The sequence below is a fragment of the Spermophilus citellus genome (genome assembly GCF_964194105.1).
Source record: "Spermophilus citellus genome assembly, chromosome: 2".
Classification (NCBI taxonomy): Eukaryota; Metazoa; Chordata; class Mammalia; order Rodentia; family Sciuridae; genus Spermophilus; species Spermophilus citellus.
Window position 1 is genome coordinate 23,142,378 of NC_138183.1, and position 16,877 is coordinate 23,159,254.

Here is a 16,877-nt window from a genome sequence, read left to right on the forward strand (position 1 = left end):
TTTTGCTTCTAATATCTTTCAACATAGTACCTACCTTCCCATTTTTTCAAGATTTGTTCATTTGGGATTTTTCCTCAATATTTTAGCACTTGGCAAGGAGAGACTATGTCTTATTCCTCTTTAGATTCCCCACGTCCCCCCACGTGTCTGGCTAACCAGGTGCTCCATGTTTGGCGAGTGAGTTCATGAGTGGATGTTTGCTCTCAGTATGTGACGTAATTGCTGGGCTTCTGTTTACTTCTCTGAAGAATTATAATGAGGAAGATGTATCAAGTTTGGAAAGAATAACAAAAACGATCCAAGATATCCTCGACTAAGTATTTAGAAAGCTATAGTAAAATATTTTGAAATTTAGGCATAAATAGAGTTTTAGAGTTAATGCCAGGAGGACATTTGCAGATTTTAGGACTGCTATATTTGAGAAGGAAGCCAGAGAACTTGGAATATTAGATCAGATGGGCATAATTTCACATCACCATAAAAATAGATTGTTAGATTTATTATTTTTTCAGGCCAAAATTAGGAGATTTTTTTTTTTAAAAAGAGACATAAGAAATAATTTTATCTTTATTTATTTATTTTGGAGTTATTTTTTAATTCCAGGGGCTATAGCAATCAGCATATTTGAGAAAATTAAAGCAATGTTCAACTGGATCTAATTGAAAATTTCTTCTATAAGATCATCTTTAGTCAACAGGGATTTACCTACCTCATCAACTGGTGTTACCACTGTTAACGCCAGTTGAATTGATTTTAAAAGAATTCATATTTGGGGAAAAAATAATGACAGCATGATTTTTCTGAGAAAAAGAAATCTTCTGGAACTGAGGTTATTTAATGAAATGTTTTACTTCTTCATGCAGAAAATATTATATAGAAAATTTCTACTTTATGGTGGTTATAAACAATTATATATTCATGTATATTACATGTAATTTATAATTATGCATGTGAAAAAATGTATATATTTAAAAGCTCAAAATGTTTTATATATTGTGATAACTCCAACCCCATTCTTAGTTGGGACTTCAAAGTAGAAACAAATTCTTAAGAGAAGAACTGTTTTCACTCTTGTAACTTCAGGCCTGGCTCCCTGTGGCCTTTCAATATAAGCTGTTGGGTGAATGGATTTAAAGATGGAGAGGTGAATGGGTGTAAGAAAACATCATGCCTATTCCAATCCATGTCTTTCAATACAATATGACATCTTCAACAAATCATCTTGTGTCATCGTGCTATTTCCTCAACTGTTAGAATATTGGGTAAGAGTCTATAATTTCTAATGCCTCCTACTTTTGAAAAATTCAGTGTAGCCTTGCATTTATACCCATCTCCAATTTACGACTACAAAACCATTATTTACTAGGATTTCAATAAAACCAAATCAATTTTTAAAACACACACATGTTCAATGAGTGCCTGATAGTCTACATGTGTGAAACAAAGCAATTTTCTTTCATTGAAGGTAAATGTTATAGATTTTTCCAATTCTCCTTTTACCATTGTCATCTCATTTAGGTGGTATTAACTTCCAAGAAACTGTGAGACTGGTGGAACCACATGCATGAATGATTACTGCTTATGTACACTTAAGTAAAAGCAGACCCTGTGTTTATAGGCTGTTGATGTGGAATTTGAATATGGCATTTAGCAAATGGTAATATAAGTCTGAGTTCTTGTTGGGCAATAAAAATGAGGGAAAACTCTTAGTAGTGATGTTTAAACATGCCACCACAGTAATCACAAATTTGCAAATTGCACACAGTTTGTCTTTGAATCAACCCCAAGAATTCTAGATGTTGTAAAATTGTAACTACTTATATATAAATGCAGAGTCGACATTTTTAAGGAACAGTAAAACACTATTCTGCAACAAGAAAATATCTTGCTTTGGTGTTCATTGCAGATTATTTCCAAAGGCTATTCAGTTACACAAAATTCAAGGAGCAAACTGTATTCATCTTTTGTCAGTACCTCTTTCAAAATCTAGAACCCTATTTTCTATGCCTGATAGATGTTGGCCTCTCGGGACCATGTGGTAAGAGGAACTCAGCTCTCCTCACTAATCATCAGCAATTCCTGATCGTCCCAGGTCACCATGTTTGACTGAGACTCAGAGATAAACCATCTAATTTAAAATGCACTCTTAGTCATGGTTTTGTAAAAGCTGGATTTGAAGTGGCCATAAACATGGAGCAAAAAATAGACAATTGATACCTGAAGTTATCTGCCCACGAAGAGTGGTTTGGAGGAATTGTGTAGAGTGAGACAGGCAAGGACAGAATCTTTGGGCATATTGAATCTTGGAGTTGCAGGTGGCAGGCAGTAGGTCGGGGAAAGAAGAGCCCTTGAACAGGACGAAGGGGGAGGAAACTCCATGTTGCCCCCAGCATCATTTTACAGTCCTTCTCTCACTGCATGTAACCTGCTCACTTTCAACTTTTTGAAATCCTTCCTATGGAGCCTAGAACACACCTCCCCCCACCTCCACATTTTTTTTGGTAGGTAATAGTTGCACATAATGGTGGAGTTTGTTGTTACATATTTTGTACATGCACACAATATAACAATATAATTTGGCCACTGTCACTCCCCAGTATTTCCCCTTTCCTTCTCCTCCTCCCTCCCCCTGGTCCCTTTTCTATTGGTTGCTCCTTTTCAGTCTGTTTTACTGTTCTTATCATTTTCCCCACTCTAAATGTTGCAGTGCCACAGGGCTGAGTCCTTGGACCTCTTTTCTTTTGCTGACTTCTTTTCCCACTCCTTAGGTGACTTTAAATACTTATATGCCCTCATGATTTCTGATTTATACCTTCAACCAAGACATCTTTTCTGAACTTGAGACCTCCACATCCACCTGCCTGCTTAGTTTTATCTGGATGTTGCGTGAGCATCTCAAAAAAAAAAAAAGTTTTGAAAAGAACTTCCGCTTTCTACTAAGGAAACCTGCAAAAAGTGGGAAGCATCTCTTAAAATGAATTCTCACTCTCTTTCCAGTGGAGACACCTGCTCCTCCTGGTCTTACCCAGCTCAGTCAGTGGCCCCTTGATTCTCTCAGCTGCGAAGCTGACACCCACTCTCCTTGAGTCTTTCCTTTGTTGCACAGCTCCCATTTGGTCTGTCAGAATGTTATTTGGGGCCCCCCTGAATTACACAAAGAACCCCATCACTTCTCAGGCTCCTCTCTTCCACTCCCTGGGGGCACACCACCCAGCTTTTCTTTCTGTTACTGAAATACCTGTTTACTGTCTCCTTGCTTTTATTGCCTCCTTTCAGACTATGTTCAATAAAGCAGCCGGAGAAGTTCTGGACAAATGCCAGTCATGTCACATCTTGTCACTTCTTGGCTCAAACTCTTCATTTACTTTCCATTTTATTTAGAGTAAAAGCCAGTTTTTAATAAGGTCTAACAGAATCTTCCGACTGTTCCCATGACTTCCCCTCTTAGGTCTTGTCCTTGATAACTCTCTCTTGCTCATTCTGCTTCAAGCTTCTCCTTGCTATTTTCCAAGCACAGGAGACACACTCTTGTCATGGGGAATTTTGCAAATCTTATCATTCTTCTAGGGACTCTCTTTCCCATGCTATCCACATTGCTACTCCCTTACCTCCACTAGGTCTTTATATAAATGCCACATTTTTACCCAAGTATTCAAATAGTTTACCTTACAGTCAGTCCAAAGAGTTCTCCTCTACCTTGATTTATAAAAAGTCTTTGGCTATAATATTTCACCATACCATATTTTTATGTGTTTATTTTTATTATCTGTCTTTCTCAAATGAATATAAGCTCTGTGAGAGCAGGAATATTTTGCAAGTTTTGTTCACTGCTCTGTGATTATACAAACCAAATATTTGTTAAGGGTTTGTTGCATTTATGAATCCAAAAATAAATAGGAACACTACAATGAGTAAAAAGAATTTAAATTACTGTTCTTGTGGCACTCTTGTTAGAGAAGAAAAAGAAGAAACAAAACAAAACGTAAAATATAGAGACTATTTTGATATTAATAAATTCTGTGGTGGAGAAGCATTGTCAATGAAAGATTATGTAGGGACATTTAAAACATTTTTTAGAAATAGTAAGGTGGCAGCAAAGATGGAGGAAATTTGATTTGATGAAATTAAACATAATGAATTCAGAAAGCATGGAACATCCTCCAGGGTTGAAGCAGAAAAAATGTTGGGACCTACGTGAAGAGGTTGACCTTGGGAAGGAACACAGACATCGGGAAGTAAAGGGAAAAGCATAAATAAGTGAAATGTAAGAGAAGAAACACTTGGAAATCCTGTTTTCTGATGAAATAAATTTCTTCATATATTTTCATACCTAAGAGCTTCACAATGTTGGGGTTGTCGAATTCTGCCATGAGAGCGGCCTCCCGCTGAAAGTCCGCCTGCATATCTGCTGAGGCTTCTTCTTTGAGCATCTTTACTGCCACCATAGTGAAAGGTTCGTAGGGAAGTAAGCCAGGAGCCCTGAGAGGTAAATTTATTGATAAAGAAACCAAGGAACAGGAAGATTATGTGTACCCACCTTATGGCCCTAGACATCCCCACATTACCTCGTCTTTCCCAGAGCCACAGAATCAGTTGTACTTCAAACTCCTTGTCTCCAATTAATAAAACTCACTGGGACTGTTTTCAGCATAGATTAAGGTTGAGAAATGCATTATTTATCAATTACTGGAATTCTAAAGTGCAAAGACCTAATGAACTATCATTGTGCTCTAATGCCTTAATCTCTGGCCAGAATCTAAATTCCTTGAAGGTAGGGATCATGACTTACTCATCTTTCTATCCCTCATATAATGTGTGGCTTGCTTATTTTTGGTTCCCAACAAGTATTTGTGTGAGATTTTCACCACTCATGTAATCTTGACACCACGGCTGCTACGAATATAGGTCAAGATGTATCTTTATGTAAAAAAGTCGTATTTTTTTTTTTTTTGGCAGGGGTATCAGGATTAAACCCAGGGGTGCTTAACCATGAGCCATATCCCCAGCCCTTTTTTAAAAAAATATTTTATTAGTTGTTGATGGACCTTTATTTATTTATATGTGGTGCTGAGAATCAAACCCAGTGCCTCACACATGATAGGCAAGCACCCTACCACTGAGCCACCACCCCAGCCACACCCCAGTCCTTTTTACTTATTTATTTTTTAAATTTTGAGACAGAATTTTGCTAAGTTGCTTTGGGCTTTGCTAAGTTGCTGAGGCTGGTCTTTCTGTGCAGAGACAGTGTTTTATTCCATTTCACACAAAAGCAATAAATGGGCTAGTGCTGGCCCTAATAATACTCCTTTATAAGCTCATGGTTTTCTCCATTTTTGTGGGATTTTTTTCCCTTTTCTGTTTTGTGACTCCATTGACATCTATGTGTGTTAAACTCTGAATTCTTAAATTGAAATGCCAATTCAAAGTAAACATCAAATGGAGAAAATAACAATAGGAAATTGAAGAGAATTAAATTTGAGAATACTTTCCTAAAAGCAATGGAAGAAATTTTGGTTCAAAATGAAAGACAATTTTTTTTTTTCTAGAAAGAAAATGAGATTGAACTATTAGTAATTTCTTGGGATTGGAACAAGAGACATTTATATTTCCTATAAGTTACTTCTTTGAAATGCAATAAAATATTTTCTTTTCATGTTCATGCCTATTTTCAAGACAAAAAGGAGAAACTATCAAGATTTAAAGTATAGCATGTAATATGAATAAAGTTAATGATGTAAATAATTAACTGATTTTAAATATATATATATATATGTGTGTGTGTACACACACACACACACACACACACACCCCTCATATAATGGTCAGGTAACTTTCAGACATGACATATTTCAATGGAAAATTTTTTTCCATGGGTAACTTTACCTTGCTTGAAAGACCCTTCCAAATGCTCCCTCTCCAATATCTCTCACATATTCAATGTTATTCCTTGGATACTCCAGGCTGAGCAATTTGGGATTCAGAAGGAGTGGCATCCTCTGGTACATGGGGTTAGGATGCAGCCTGTCTAGGAGGAGCTCAGAAGGCAGTGTGGTGAGGGTTACTGCTGCTGCTTCTCTGTAGGTAAGACAGGCAAGCCAAATACTGAGTTCAGGGGCAGGTAAAACCTTTGCACTCAAACATAGATCATCCTGAAAGTTGTGGCATTTGGAAAAAAAAAAAATAAAACCAATTGTACTAAGGCAGCCCCAGGATCTTCAGTTTGAAAGCAATAAAATATTTTGTTTCGTCTAGAGTCAAAAGGCACATTTTTCTCAAGAATTTTGTTACTATCCAAATTGGCAGGGGCAATGGGATGGGGAGAGGATATGGGGAGCAGAAATATCCATTTTCTTCCAGAGTATTAAGTTCTATCTGTTGTGAAGTAACTTTAGGACATGTGATTGTAGGCAAAAAAAGTCACTGACATTTGTTTGTTTATTTTGGTACCAGGGATTGAACCCAAAGATGCTTAACCACTGAGCCACATCCCTAGCCCTTTTTATTTATATATTTTAAAAATTTTGAGATGGGGTCTCACTAAGTTGCTTAGGGCCTTGCTAATTGCTGAGGCTGACCTCAAACTTGCTATCCTCCTGCCTCAGCCTCCCAAGTTGTTAGGATTATAGGTTTGTGCCACTACACCTAGAAATTATCAACATTTTCAAAAATCATGATAAGACAGGCTTAATTTCAAAGCAGGGCTATGGGTTCTCTTAGAGGCTGGAGGTATTGTATATATTATTCTTTCTATCCCCAATTCCAATATTAAATATGTAGGTTTTAAAATATTATTCTGTGTGATTAGCTTCAACTAGGATCTCACCTTTTCTTATTTTTCCATTCTTTTCTTCTTCGGCAGCAATAAAGAGTAGTTATTGTAAGAAGCACAAATACTGCAAAACTGGACATGATGGAGATTATTACAGTCATGGAGTACGTAGGTGAGACAGAGAAGGAAGAAGATGAGGAAGAAGGCAAATTGGGAATGTCCACACTCGGCTTTGAGGACGTCATTGGTGGGAATGCTGGAAGTAAACGGTAATTCTTTTCATTCATTCTCAAACCTTTAAGAAGCAGTTTTTATATTGAAAAAAACAGTAAATTAAATTTAATGTTCAGAATGTGCTTTTGTATTGGATTCTCCCTGGTTACATATCTATAAAATCCAATTGTGCACATAGAATCATATGACTTTAAAGATGAAACTCAAAAGGGAAATTTTTTTTTCTCCCAAGAGAAATGTGGATTCTGGGCTAGTGCTCTTTGTACTGTATTGTATTGTTTATGATTGACAATAGTTGTGAAAATAGTTAAATACAATATTTTCTTATAATTATACTGTAGTCAATTGTCTAGAGTGAGCTTTTATACACATGTACTATCAGTTTACAGACAATAGAAATAATGAAAGGAGACTAAAAAAATGAAAACATTAATATGCAAATGAGCAGAAGTTAGTTCTTCTAAAACTTGAATTCCTGCCAAACTCCAATGTTAAAGGCCATTGCAATTTAACAACAATTAATATACACATTACTGCTGAAGACCAAAAGATGCCATACTTGTGCCATTCTGTAGTGTGCAAAGGCTGTTGCATATGTACTAAAACAACTTGGTTAATTATATTCTGACTCCTATTCATAGATTAAGACAAGAACACAGACACAGAATACTTTAACAACATAACTAACAAGAATGTTTTAATAGCTAGGAATGAACTTTGTACCCTAAAAGAGAGAATAAACCTTTCAGTGTTTATGGAATACTGAGACACATAATCTTAAGCAAGGCTATAAAGGTGTTTCAAATTTCAAAAGCCAAAATTATGCAGATATACTCCTGACCAAATGCAGTTAATATAGATTAAGTAAAATCTAATAGGATTTTAAATCCTATAACTTTTTAGATTAAAAAAGGTAAGAGTAGCCAGAGTTATAGGTTAGATTTTTTTTTCTGGGCTGGAGATTCAGCTCAGGGCCTCACACATGCTAGGCACATGCTCTACCACTGAGTCACACCCCAGCTTCAGAAAAAAACTTTGAGGGTATGAGACTTGACCAAAGCTATGCTTACTGATAAACTCATAGTGTTATCTTCTTACATTAGATATAAAGGAAGAAAGAGAATAAATGTACATTTAGTTCAAGACTGGGGACAAGAAACAATAACTACAGAAAACAAAGAAAATAAGAGATAAAATAATAGCCATATGCAAGCAGAAATTAATAAATTAGAAGGAAACAAAAATGATAGAGTTGAAAATAGAGTAATAGTTTAATAAAAAACTAATCCGAGGAATTTTAATTTAAAAAAAAAGAATAAGGCACAAACAAAATTAGGAAAGATAAAGGAGTTATGACAACAGATTCAAAGATCAATAAAAATGCAATAATACATAATTATGCAATTACTTTTTTTAAAATCTTAAGGAAAATGTTAGGTATATGTTAGTTACCAAATTTGAAGAATAAGCAAAGGTGAATATAACCATAATCCAGAAATTAGTTTTAAAAGTCACTGTAGAATTATGAATATAATTTAGTCTTGAAACAGAGAAAACTTCCATATTTTATGATATGTTCCAGTAAGAGAAAAATCTTTTGGATTCTTCCAGGAAGTTGCGATACTAATATCACAACCTGGCAATGTTATCACAAGGAAAAATGCATATGTAGGTCATACAACAGACTTAGAGGGTCCTAAATGAAATATTAGAAATTGGCTGCAATATTGTTAAAGAACCATGAAATGATATAAGGGAACATAGTAATATCACATTACAAAGTCAAAAGAAAAATTTATCCCAGCAGAGGCCTAAAGCCATTCCATAAAGGACATTTGTAGAAGTGGTGGTTACCAGACGCTCCTGTATCTGACTTCTTGGTCTGGAATGGACACGATAGTTACGCCCTGGCCACTACTAGCTAAGCAAAGGAAAGCCTTCATGCCATTTGAAATAGCACACTTGTAACAGCAGAGGTTACAAGGGGTGCTTAGTTTCAGGAGTGGACACAGGGATTGTGCCCTGACCACCAATAGCTAAGCAAGTGGCTTTGGAGCCCATGGAGGTCCAACTTGGTCCCTGCTGTGACTCAAGCAGGCACCTGGAGCTAGAGAAATATCAGCAGAGCACTAAAACATCTGTATGGGAGGGATGACAGCATTCCTCTTCAACACCACAGCAGGGGTGGACCCAGACGTCCTGGGTCCACTCAGACTGGCTTGAAAGCCGGGCCAGTGCTCTTCAGACTAAAGCCTCCCTAGGCTTCTTCATCCAAGTAGGGAAGTTCCTTAAGTGAGTGAGCTCTGCTTCATGCTAACAGTAAAGTAGAAGCAGTTATTAAAAGACAGGGAGAAATGACTATTTTTGTACCTGGATTTTACAGTTTGTATCGTATCAAACACGTGAGGCGGCATAATGAAATCTGTAAAATCAGTAAAGTCACTAGTTAAGTATAAGGACATTTTTTTTTCTAAAAAATTTCAGAAAATAGAATTTAATGGCATGCTTAAAGAAAAATCCATGAAGACTCATTAAGATTTAATTTTAAATGCAAGAAGTTAAAGAGTTTGAACAATAATCTTGCTGCAAGGATTTAAATGTATCTTCTTTTCAGAATAGTTCTATTTGTTTATTCCTTGATTATTGCTTCTGATCTATTTGCTCTGATCTTCCCTAGAGCTACATCAATTATCTCTTTGGATCTAAATTATTGCTTTATATTTCCATTCTGTCTCCATTTTACCTTTCTTTTTTTCTGATCAATTTTATTTCTTTATCCTTTTCCTGTGAACATGAGGGGGAGTTTATTCAGTCATCCATCCATACATAAATACATTCATTAAATCAATATTGATTGTTAGGCATCAAGAACGCTGTGGTGATCATGACAAGCCTTGTCATGGGAAAGAAACTAGTAAACAGATAGTTACAATAAAATGTAAGAGTTGTTACAAGAGTAGTAAGGGCAGGAAGCTTGTAAGCATATAGAGACAGTACCAATTCAGGTTTAGGCATACCGGATAGGTTTTCTAAAGTCATGTCAGTTAACTATGAAGAGAGTTGAAAACGTTGCTATTGTGTGAGTGTTTGTGACTCCCACATGAGCTTTAAGTTGTAAGAAATGAGAAACCTTGTGAAAGGGATTAATGCCTTTATGAAAGAGGGGGTTGAGAGACCTCCCTTGCCCCTTCTGCCATGTGAGGTTGCAATGGGAAGGCAGCTGTGTCCATGAGGAAGTCTGTGTCAACAACCATGTCTGTGACAGCTCTTTTCATGGCTTTCATCTGACACCAAATCTGCTGGTGCCTTGATTTTGGATCTCCAGTGAGAAATAAATTTGTTGTTTATAAGCCACCCACTATAGGGTGTGTTTTATAGCATCCTGAACAAACTAAAACAAATTTATACATGGGGGTGAGGTGGGTGAGGAGAGTGGAGTGGAGTCAGGGTTGGAGAATGGTATTCTAAAAAGAAAAGAAAAAAAAAAGCGTGTATCAGTATTTGAACAAAGCTGTTGCAAAGCTTTCCTAAAAGTGCAAATATGGTTTCATTATTGAAGCTGGGGAGTATCTAGTATCTACAGGTAAGGCTGCAGGTATCAGGTTTAGATCATAAAAAGTCTTGCATGCCAATCCAAGTCATTTGGAGTGTGCCCTGAAGCAAATGGAAAAAACTCATTGGAGGGTTTCAAGCATGGGAGTAGCATGCTCATCTTTTTGCGTTATAAAGACCCTTCAGCTGCTACTGAGACTTTCATGATACAAATATTCCCATTAAGACTGCTTTCAATCCACTAATATGAAATGCTAAGTGTGAAATTGGAAAGAGCAGCACACCATCATGTAGGATGCAAATACCATGGTTAAAGAAACAAATCTAAAAATTTCTATCTTAGGCGGAAAGAACACATAGGAAAAAATAACCAGACTCACATTGAACTAGAACTTAGTCACACTTAAAAAAAATAACCAGATTCATTTCCAAAGCCAGAAGCTGAAAAGAATGAAATTACATTTATATACTACTAAGAAAAAAAGACATAGCACTGAGGATTACCACATCCAGCTGCTAACCTTGATTTCTCCAGGTAAAAGAAAACTACTGCATGATATACAAAGTCTCAGGCACTCACAGAAGATCTCTTCTGAGGAAATACTTGAGGGCACTCCTAACTAAATAATAATTGACTCAAAAAGAGACTTTAAGATGAAGAATAAAAAGTAGTGATAAAACAATATATGTCAATCCAAATGGATCATGTTGAAATAACTGGGAATTTTTTCTCATTGTCTACACAAGAATCAACAGAGAGAGCTACTCTGCAAGATGAAACCTAATAGCATTGGAGGAAGGAAAGAAAAACAGAAAAATATTCTAAGTGTCTTATTGGAGATTCTAAAGTCCCATGGGGGGACAGAAATGAGAAATAAACAGAACATGGAAATGTCTAGAAAGAGCTGAGGTCTGGCATTCACTGACCAGTGGGGGTGGTGGGAAATAACCAACAATAAATAAATAAGGAAAAGGAAGAAATGAGAAAAAGTAAAATTCAGAGAAATGCTAAATACAGTAAGGATAAAATTAACTACATTACTTGTTACACAGAATGCGAATGGGCTAAATTCTCCTATTAAAAGAAAATGACTTCAGATTTGAGTAAACCCAGGTATATGTTGTTTTTAAGAAAAGAACTCTAAGAGACAGAGATTCTAGGTACATGAAAAAGAGAAAGATTACCAACACCAATGCCAGATATTTAAAGTTAAAAGCACTCAAATAATACAAGAGTGACAATATTGATAAAAGGCTTAATATGAGAGAAAGTCATGAATCGCTATGCCTCATAGAACACAGCAGCCAAATATTTAAAGCAAAATTCATTATAAATGCAAAATTATCTGATGAAATGAATTATGCATTAGATTGGTGTAGTGGAAATTTTAAGCCAGAAATCAATAAGCCAATAAACCCATGTGTGTATAGAGGGTTTATAAAGTTCATGCAATTAATTCAAAGCCAACACTAGTGTATTCTGTACTAATGGAAGAACAGGGCCTTCATTATAGAAAATAAAGGTTGTGTTGTAATTTTGATCAGATCATATTCTGTATTTGCTGTTCAATTCTAAACATCTCTCAATCTTTTGTTTAGCCAGCAAAGGGTAAACATGGAGGTGTGTGTTTTAGAAGTCAGGTTGCAAAAGAAAAAGCTGAAAATTGAATGTATATAAAGTGAAGAGAGAACACTACAAGGAGATAGGATACCTATCCCCAAATAGTTATAATGGCTGTCCTATAGAAGACGGATCAAAGGAGAACAAAGGTAAGTTGTTGGAAGTTATAGGGGCCCAGAATTTAAATTAAATAATGGTTAAAGTCACTTCTAACTCAAAGTTTCTGTGAACTAAATATATTGACAAAATTTATCCAATTAACATTTCAGATAATTAAGCAGCTCATGAATTACACACAACACACACACACACGTACATGCACAAAGTTTACAATTTCATTTGTGGACAATAGTAGCTGATCATTATGGAAAAATGAATTTTAAACATAATGCATATATCTATCTAAATGTTGGCAAAAAGTCAAATTGTTAAATTTTCTGGATGACTTAAAATTGTGAACTACAGAATTTTTTGTGTATTAGTATATATACAAGTATGAATCCTATAATCTGGTAAGTTTTATTATACATGAGGTCTTGGAAATAAAACACAGTGAGGACAGAGAAATATTAGGTTTAACGTTTAAGGAACTAGGTTCTGAATATAGAGCAAGAATCGGGTTCTGATCCTGGCCCAACCACATACAATGTTGGTCAACTCTGACAAGTTGTTTAATCTTGCTTTGTTAGATTGACTAGTATGTAAAATAGAGGGTATTCACAAGGCTTAACTTCATAGGGCTGTTGGGAGTAGTGTGAGAGAGAATATATATATAATACACTAATCATTTTGCCAAGATTTGGGCACCTAGTTATTCATTCTCCATGTGTATATATGGAGACAGTAAAGAGGGGAAGAAAGGATTGAAAAGAAAATCTCATCATCATTATAGGAATTAGCCAGGTTACACATTTTGTCCCACAGAAACATTGAAACAGGAGAAGACGGATACACTGCTGAATGTTCCTGTAGTAAAATATGTGAAATACCCCAGAAGAGAAGAATCGTGTGCCCAGCAGACAAAGAAATGTAAATAGCACAAAAGCTTTACATACTCCTAAACATATTTCACATCAACAAAAGAAATGATAAAAAATAGAAACTACTGTAATTTCAGTTCCTGAGTTTAAGCAAGAAGAAATTGCAAAGATTAACAAATGATTTTAAAAATTCTTCCATCAGGTGAACCTGGTGAGAGCCTTTGGAGTTGGCTCAGAAATCAAGAAATTTCAAAAACTATTTGAGGGTTTGGCATTCTCCCTAGAATATGCATCACCGTTTCCTAATAAGAACACCTTCTCTACATAGTAACCAACCTGCCAGAAGAGCTGAAGTCAATTTCTTTAGAATAATTTCATGTAACTCAGGTAGAACAGACTTTTCATACCACATGTTCTGGTGAAATCATCAATTTATGATATTTGGAGCTCATTTTCTTACATTGATCAAAGATTTCATAAAACTATGTTTTATAAAGACTAGGAAATTACTCTTGTAGCTAGTTTGTGCTGCTCAAAATTTCTTCATTATCAGTGTAAAAGGCAGAAACATAGATTTGTGTGTGTGTGTGTGTGTGTGTGTGTGTGTGTGTGTGTGATGTTACTAATTTAGGATTAAAGGTTAGCACTTTTCGTACAGTAAACCCTAAATAAATATGTGAACGAATGAGCACATGAACAAACGAAGGATAACAAAGAACACAGTTATCAACGAAGGGTCCAACCAATGTGAGCTTGGGCTGGTTATATGACAAAGAATCGAAATGTTTAATTTTCCTTCCTCCGGTCCAGGAATAACAATTAGACTGGCTTCCCGAATCTTAGGTTTTCAAGCATTTTCCAAAACTGCTCTTGTTTAATAACTTAGTGATTCATTTGGGAGCAGTAGTATTTTTTTCTTTTACTACGTGAACACTTAGTGCTTTAAGTAATCTGGTAAACCTCAAGCCCTGGCACTCAGCCAAGAGCAGGAGGCATCAGATCTGAGCTGTGCACCATGGACGAGAGTGTGATCTCAGCTTTTGAGCAGTCCAACCAAGAAAGGTAATTAATGTGAAAACCTTCTAGTTTCATTCTGAGGATTTCTGCTTTCCGGTAGGTCAAAGCATCATTCAAAAGAAGTTAGTTTCAAGGGCACCCTTTCCCATCAGCCTTCCTGGGTCCTTTCCAAGGGATTTTGTGACAACCCTTTTAAGACCATTCAATTTACCTTTATAAACTTTATATGGGCAATTAGCTATCTTCAAAAGCACTTAACTTTATTCTTGTTGCATAGGAGGGTAACAGATAATGATGGTATATATGTAGTATACTACTATATTTTTTAGAAAAAGGATTTTGAATTTTTTCACCACAAACAGATGACAAATGTTTAAGGAGACAGATATGCTTACTATGATTCAAACATCACATAATGTTTCCACATATTGAAACATCACACAGTGCCTCATAAATACCTATAATGTTATGTGTTAACTACAAAAAAAACACTTAAAAATTCTACAAATTGTATCTCAGATCAACTTCATCAAAATAAGTATGAGACCCAGGCAATAGCACTGTTTTAAACCTCTCTGGGTGCTCAGTGTGTACATGGGATGGAGGACCACACTGAGCATCCCTTACTAAGATCAGCAGAAACTCACCTGATTCTACAGGTAAAATGAAAAGAACATGAGATTCCAGTACATATTTAAGATAGTCTCCATCTGATTAGTATAACTAATTTTAGAATCAAGAAAAAAATTGGGGGAAAAGTGAATCCTAGATATTTTCTCTACAATTTTTTTCTTGTGTCTATACAGAAATTTTTCTATAATGAACATGGAATTTTCACACAAATAATAAACTTTTGGCAAAAAAATACAAAATGCTCATCTTCCAAAAGAAGGACTTGTCAGTTACAAATCAGCTCAAAGAAATAGATGTAGTCACACATAAATGGTTAGATAAAAAATAATGAATGCAAAATCAGAAGATGACATTTTAAACTTGGTTTATCTTATAGATATATAAGGCATAAAACAAGCTAAAGACCTTGAAGGGGGAGATGTCTGTCATTTGTGTCCTTCACTAAATATGATGACTTCCATAGTGTAATTAGAAGCTATAAACTAAGATCTTCTCATGTTGTATCCTGGGTTAATATGGTGCAAAGTCTTTGAGGGTGCTTTACATTCTGTTCTAAAAATCATGAAGAATGAGTGTAAATCCGCATGCATGAATCCAATTACATACAAATAAGGTTTCAAGGGCACAAATAAAATTACTTACTTGTTAGGTTTTCTTTTTTATAATCTGAAGGGAAAGGATAAAAATTTGTTTTAAGTGAGCATCCAGATATCTCATGTATTCTGTGAGAGAGTGCTAAGAAATGCAAGTTCACTTTCAGTTTTTTAATATATAACTGGAAAACATTATTTGCATTCAAATGTGAAAATTACATCTTTGAAAATTAAACCAGCTGTTAGGGATAACAACATAGTTCCTTACAAACGAAGTTCATTAAAGCAACATGCAGCAATTCAGTTTTGTTTTGTGAGATCAGCGTTTTCAAACATATGGCTTATTTTTGCATGCCTAAAAATCTGCTTCATTGGCTAAGAAAGAGGACTTTATTCCTTTATTCCACTCTTTTGACAAAATATGTTTCTTAGCCATTTTTCTGCACATTCCAGAAAAACGTTACAAATTCTCATAAGCTGCCCTATAAAATAAAGACCTCAAGCAGCAGTGACCTTTAATTTGTTTTAGAACAAATGGAATGAAACTATGCTAACCTGTGCAATTAGAATAGCATTAGGATTCCACTTATTAGGTATGTAAGGAAGGCAAAACTCAAAAAAAAAAAAAACAATTAGAAATGCCTAAAAAGCCTAGAAATATTAGGAGCTTTCAGTTCACACCTTAGTTTATTCAAAACAGTACATTTATTTTAATTTCCATAGTCTTGGGGTGGGGGAGACTCTGTTACCTAAATATGGCAGTCTGGTACAGGCCTTGGGATCCCAGTGCATGCTGGGAAGCTTGCTGCAGTCTGGCACGGAGAGCAGATGCATCCCGGATCTGTAGAGTCCTCTGTGGGTCTTTTCTTCCATCATCAGCCATTCTTTTGCACAGAAGAGCTCCTTTACTGCCAAGCAGTACTCTCTAAAATATTGTATGGAGAACAAAACTTGATGAATCATGGCATGTTAAAGCCAAATCTGTGGTGGACTTATTCTGTATTTTTCAAAACATCATCATAATTCATCGCCTGTGCTTGCAAAAGCATTTTTGAAAGGACTCTTTTACTTTAAATAATGTGAGGCCGCATGAGATATGGTATATTATTCTGTGAGATTAAATACTATCTTGTTTTGTTTTCTCAGGGTAATTAATGCTACTGGGGAAAAGAGCTGTTCAGTTTAATAGGCATTATGAGATTAGGAATCCCCAATATGTCTTCTCTCAACTTCATATTAAAATAACCATAAAGGTAAAAAAACAAGCTACACAGAGTTTAAAACATCATGCATACTAAAAGCCATGAATCATTTTCAATCAGTTTCTAGCCTGGGAAATTTTTCTATATTCTCAGCGACACTGGGCAGAGTTTGAGGCACACCATCTGCACATCTGCATGTTTTGTTTTCTAAAACAGAGCTGCACCACCTCCACGGAGTTTATAGGAGGGAATGTGGTTCCTGACCCAGCCCTCTTC

The 16,877-nt window shown here is 35.7% G+C and overlaps 1 protein-coding gene and 1 long non-coding RNA gene across 5 annotated transcripts in view; both read right to left on the reverse strand.

Moving 5' to 3' along the window:
• LOC308642952 overlaps positions 1-16,877 on the reverse strand; it is a 1,001,730-nt gene that overhangs the window by 559,889 nt on the left and 424,964 nt on the right. The gene's annotated exons all lie outside the window — the stretch shown is intronic.
• The window catches only part of MUSK (muscle associated receptor tyrosine kinase), a 114,851-nt gene that overhangs the window by 6,705 nt on the left and 91,269 nt on the right, over positions 1-16,877 (reverse strand). For 2 of the 4 annotated variants that reach the window (XM_081279671.1, XM_081279672.1), the window contains 5 exons: positions 16,149-16,324; positions 15,449-15,472; positions 6,824-7,025; positions 5,884-6,075; positions 4,331-4,479 (listed from right to left, as the gene is read on the reverse strand). In XM_081279671.1, the coding sequence (XP_081135797.1) occupies positions 4,331-4,479; positions 5,884-6,075; positions 6,824-7,025; positions 15,449-15,472; positions 16,149-16,324 (743 nt within the window). The remainder of the gene's footprint in view (positions 1-4,330; positions 4,480-5,883; positions 6,076-6,823; positions 7,026-15,448; positions 15,473-16,148; positions 16,325-16,877) is intronic. The other 2 variants (XM_081279674.1, XM_081279673.1) reach the window with 1 other exon arrangement.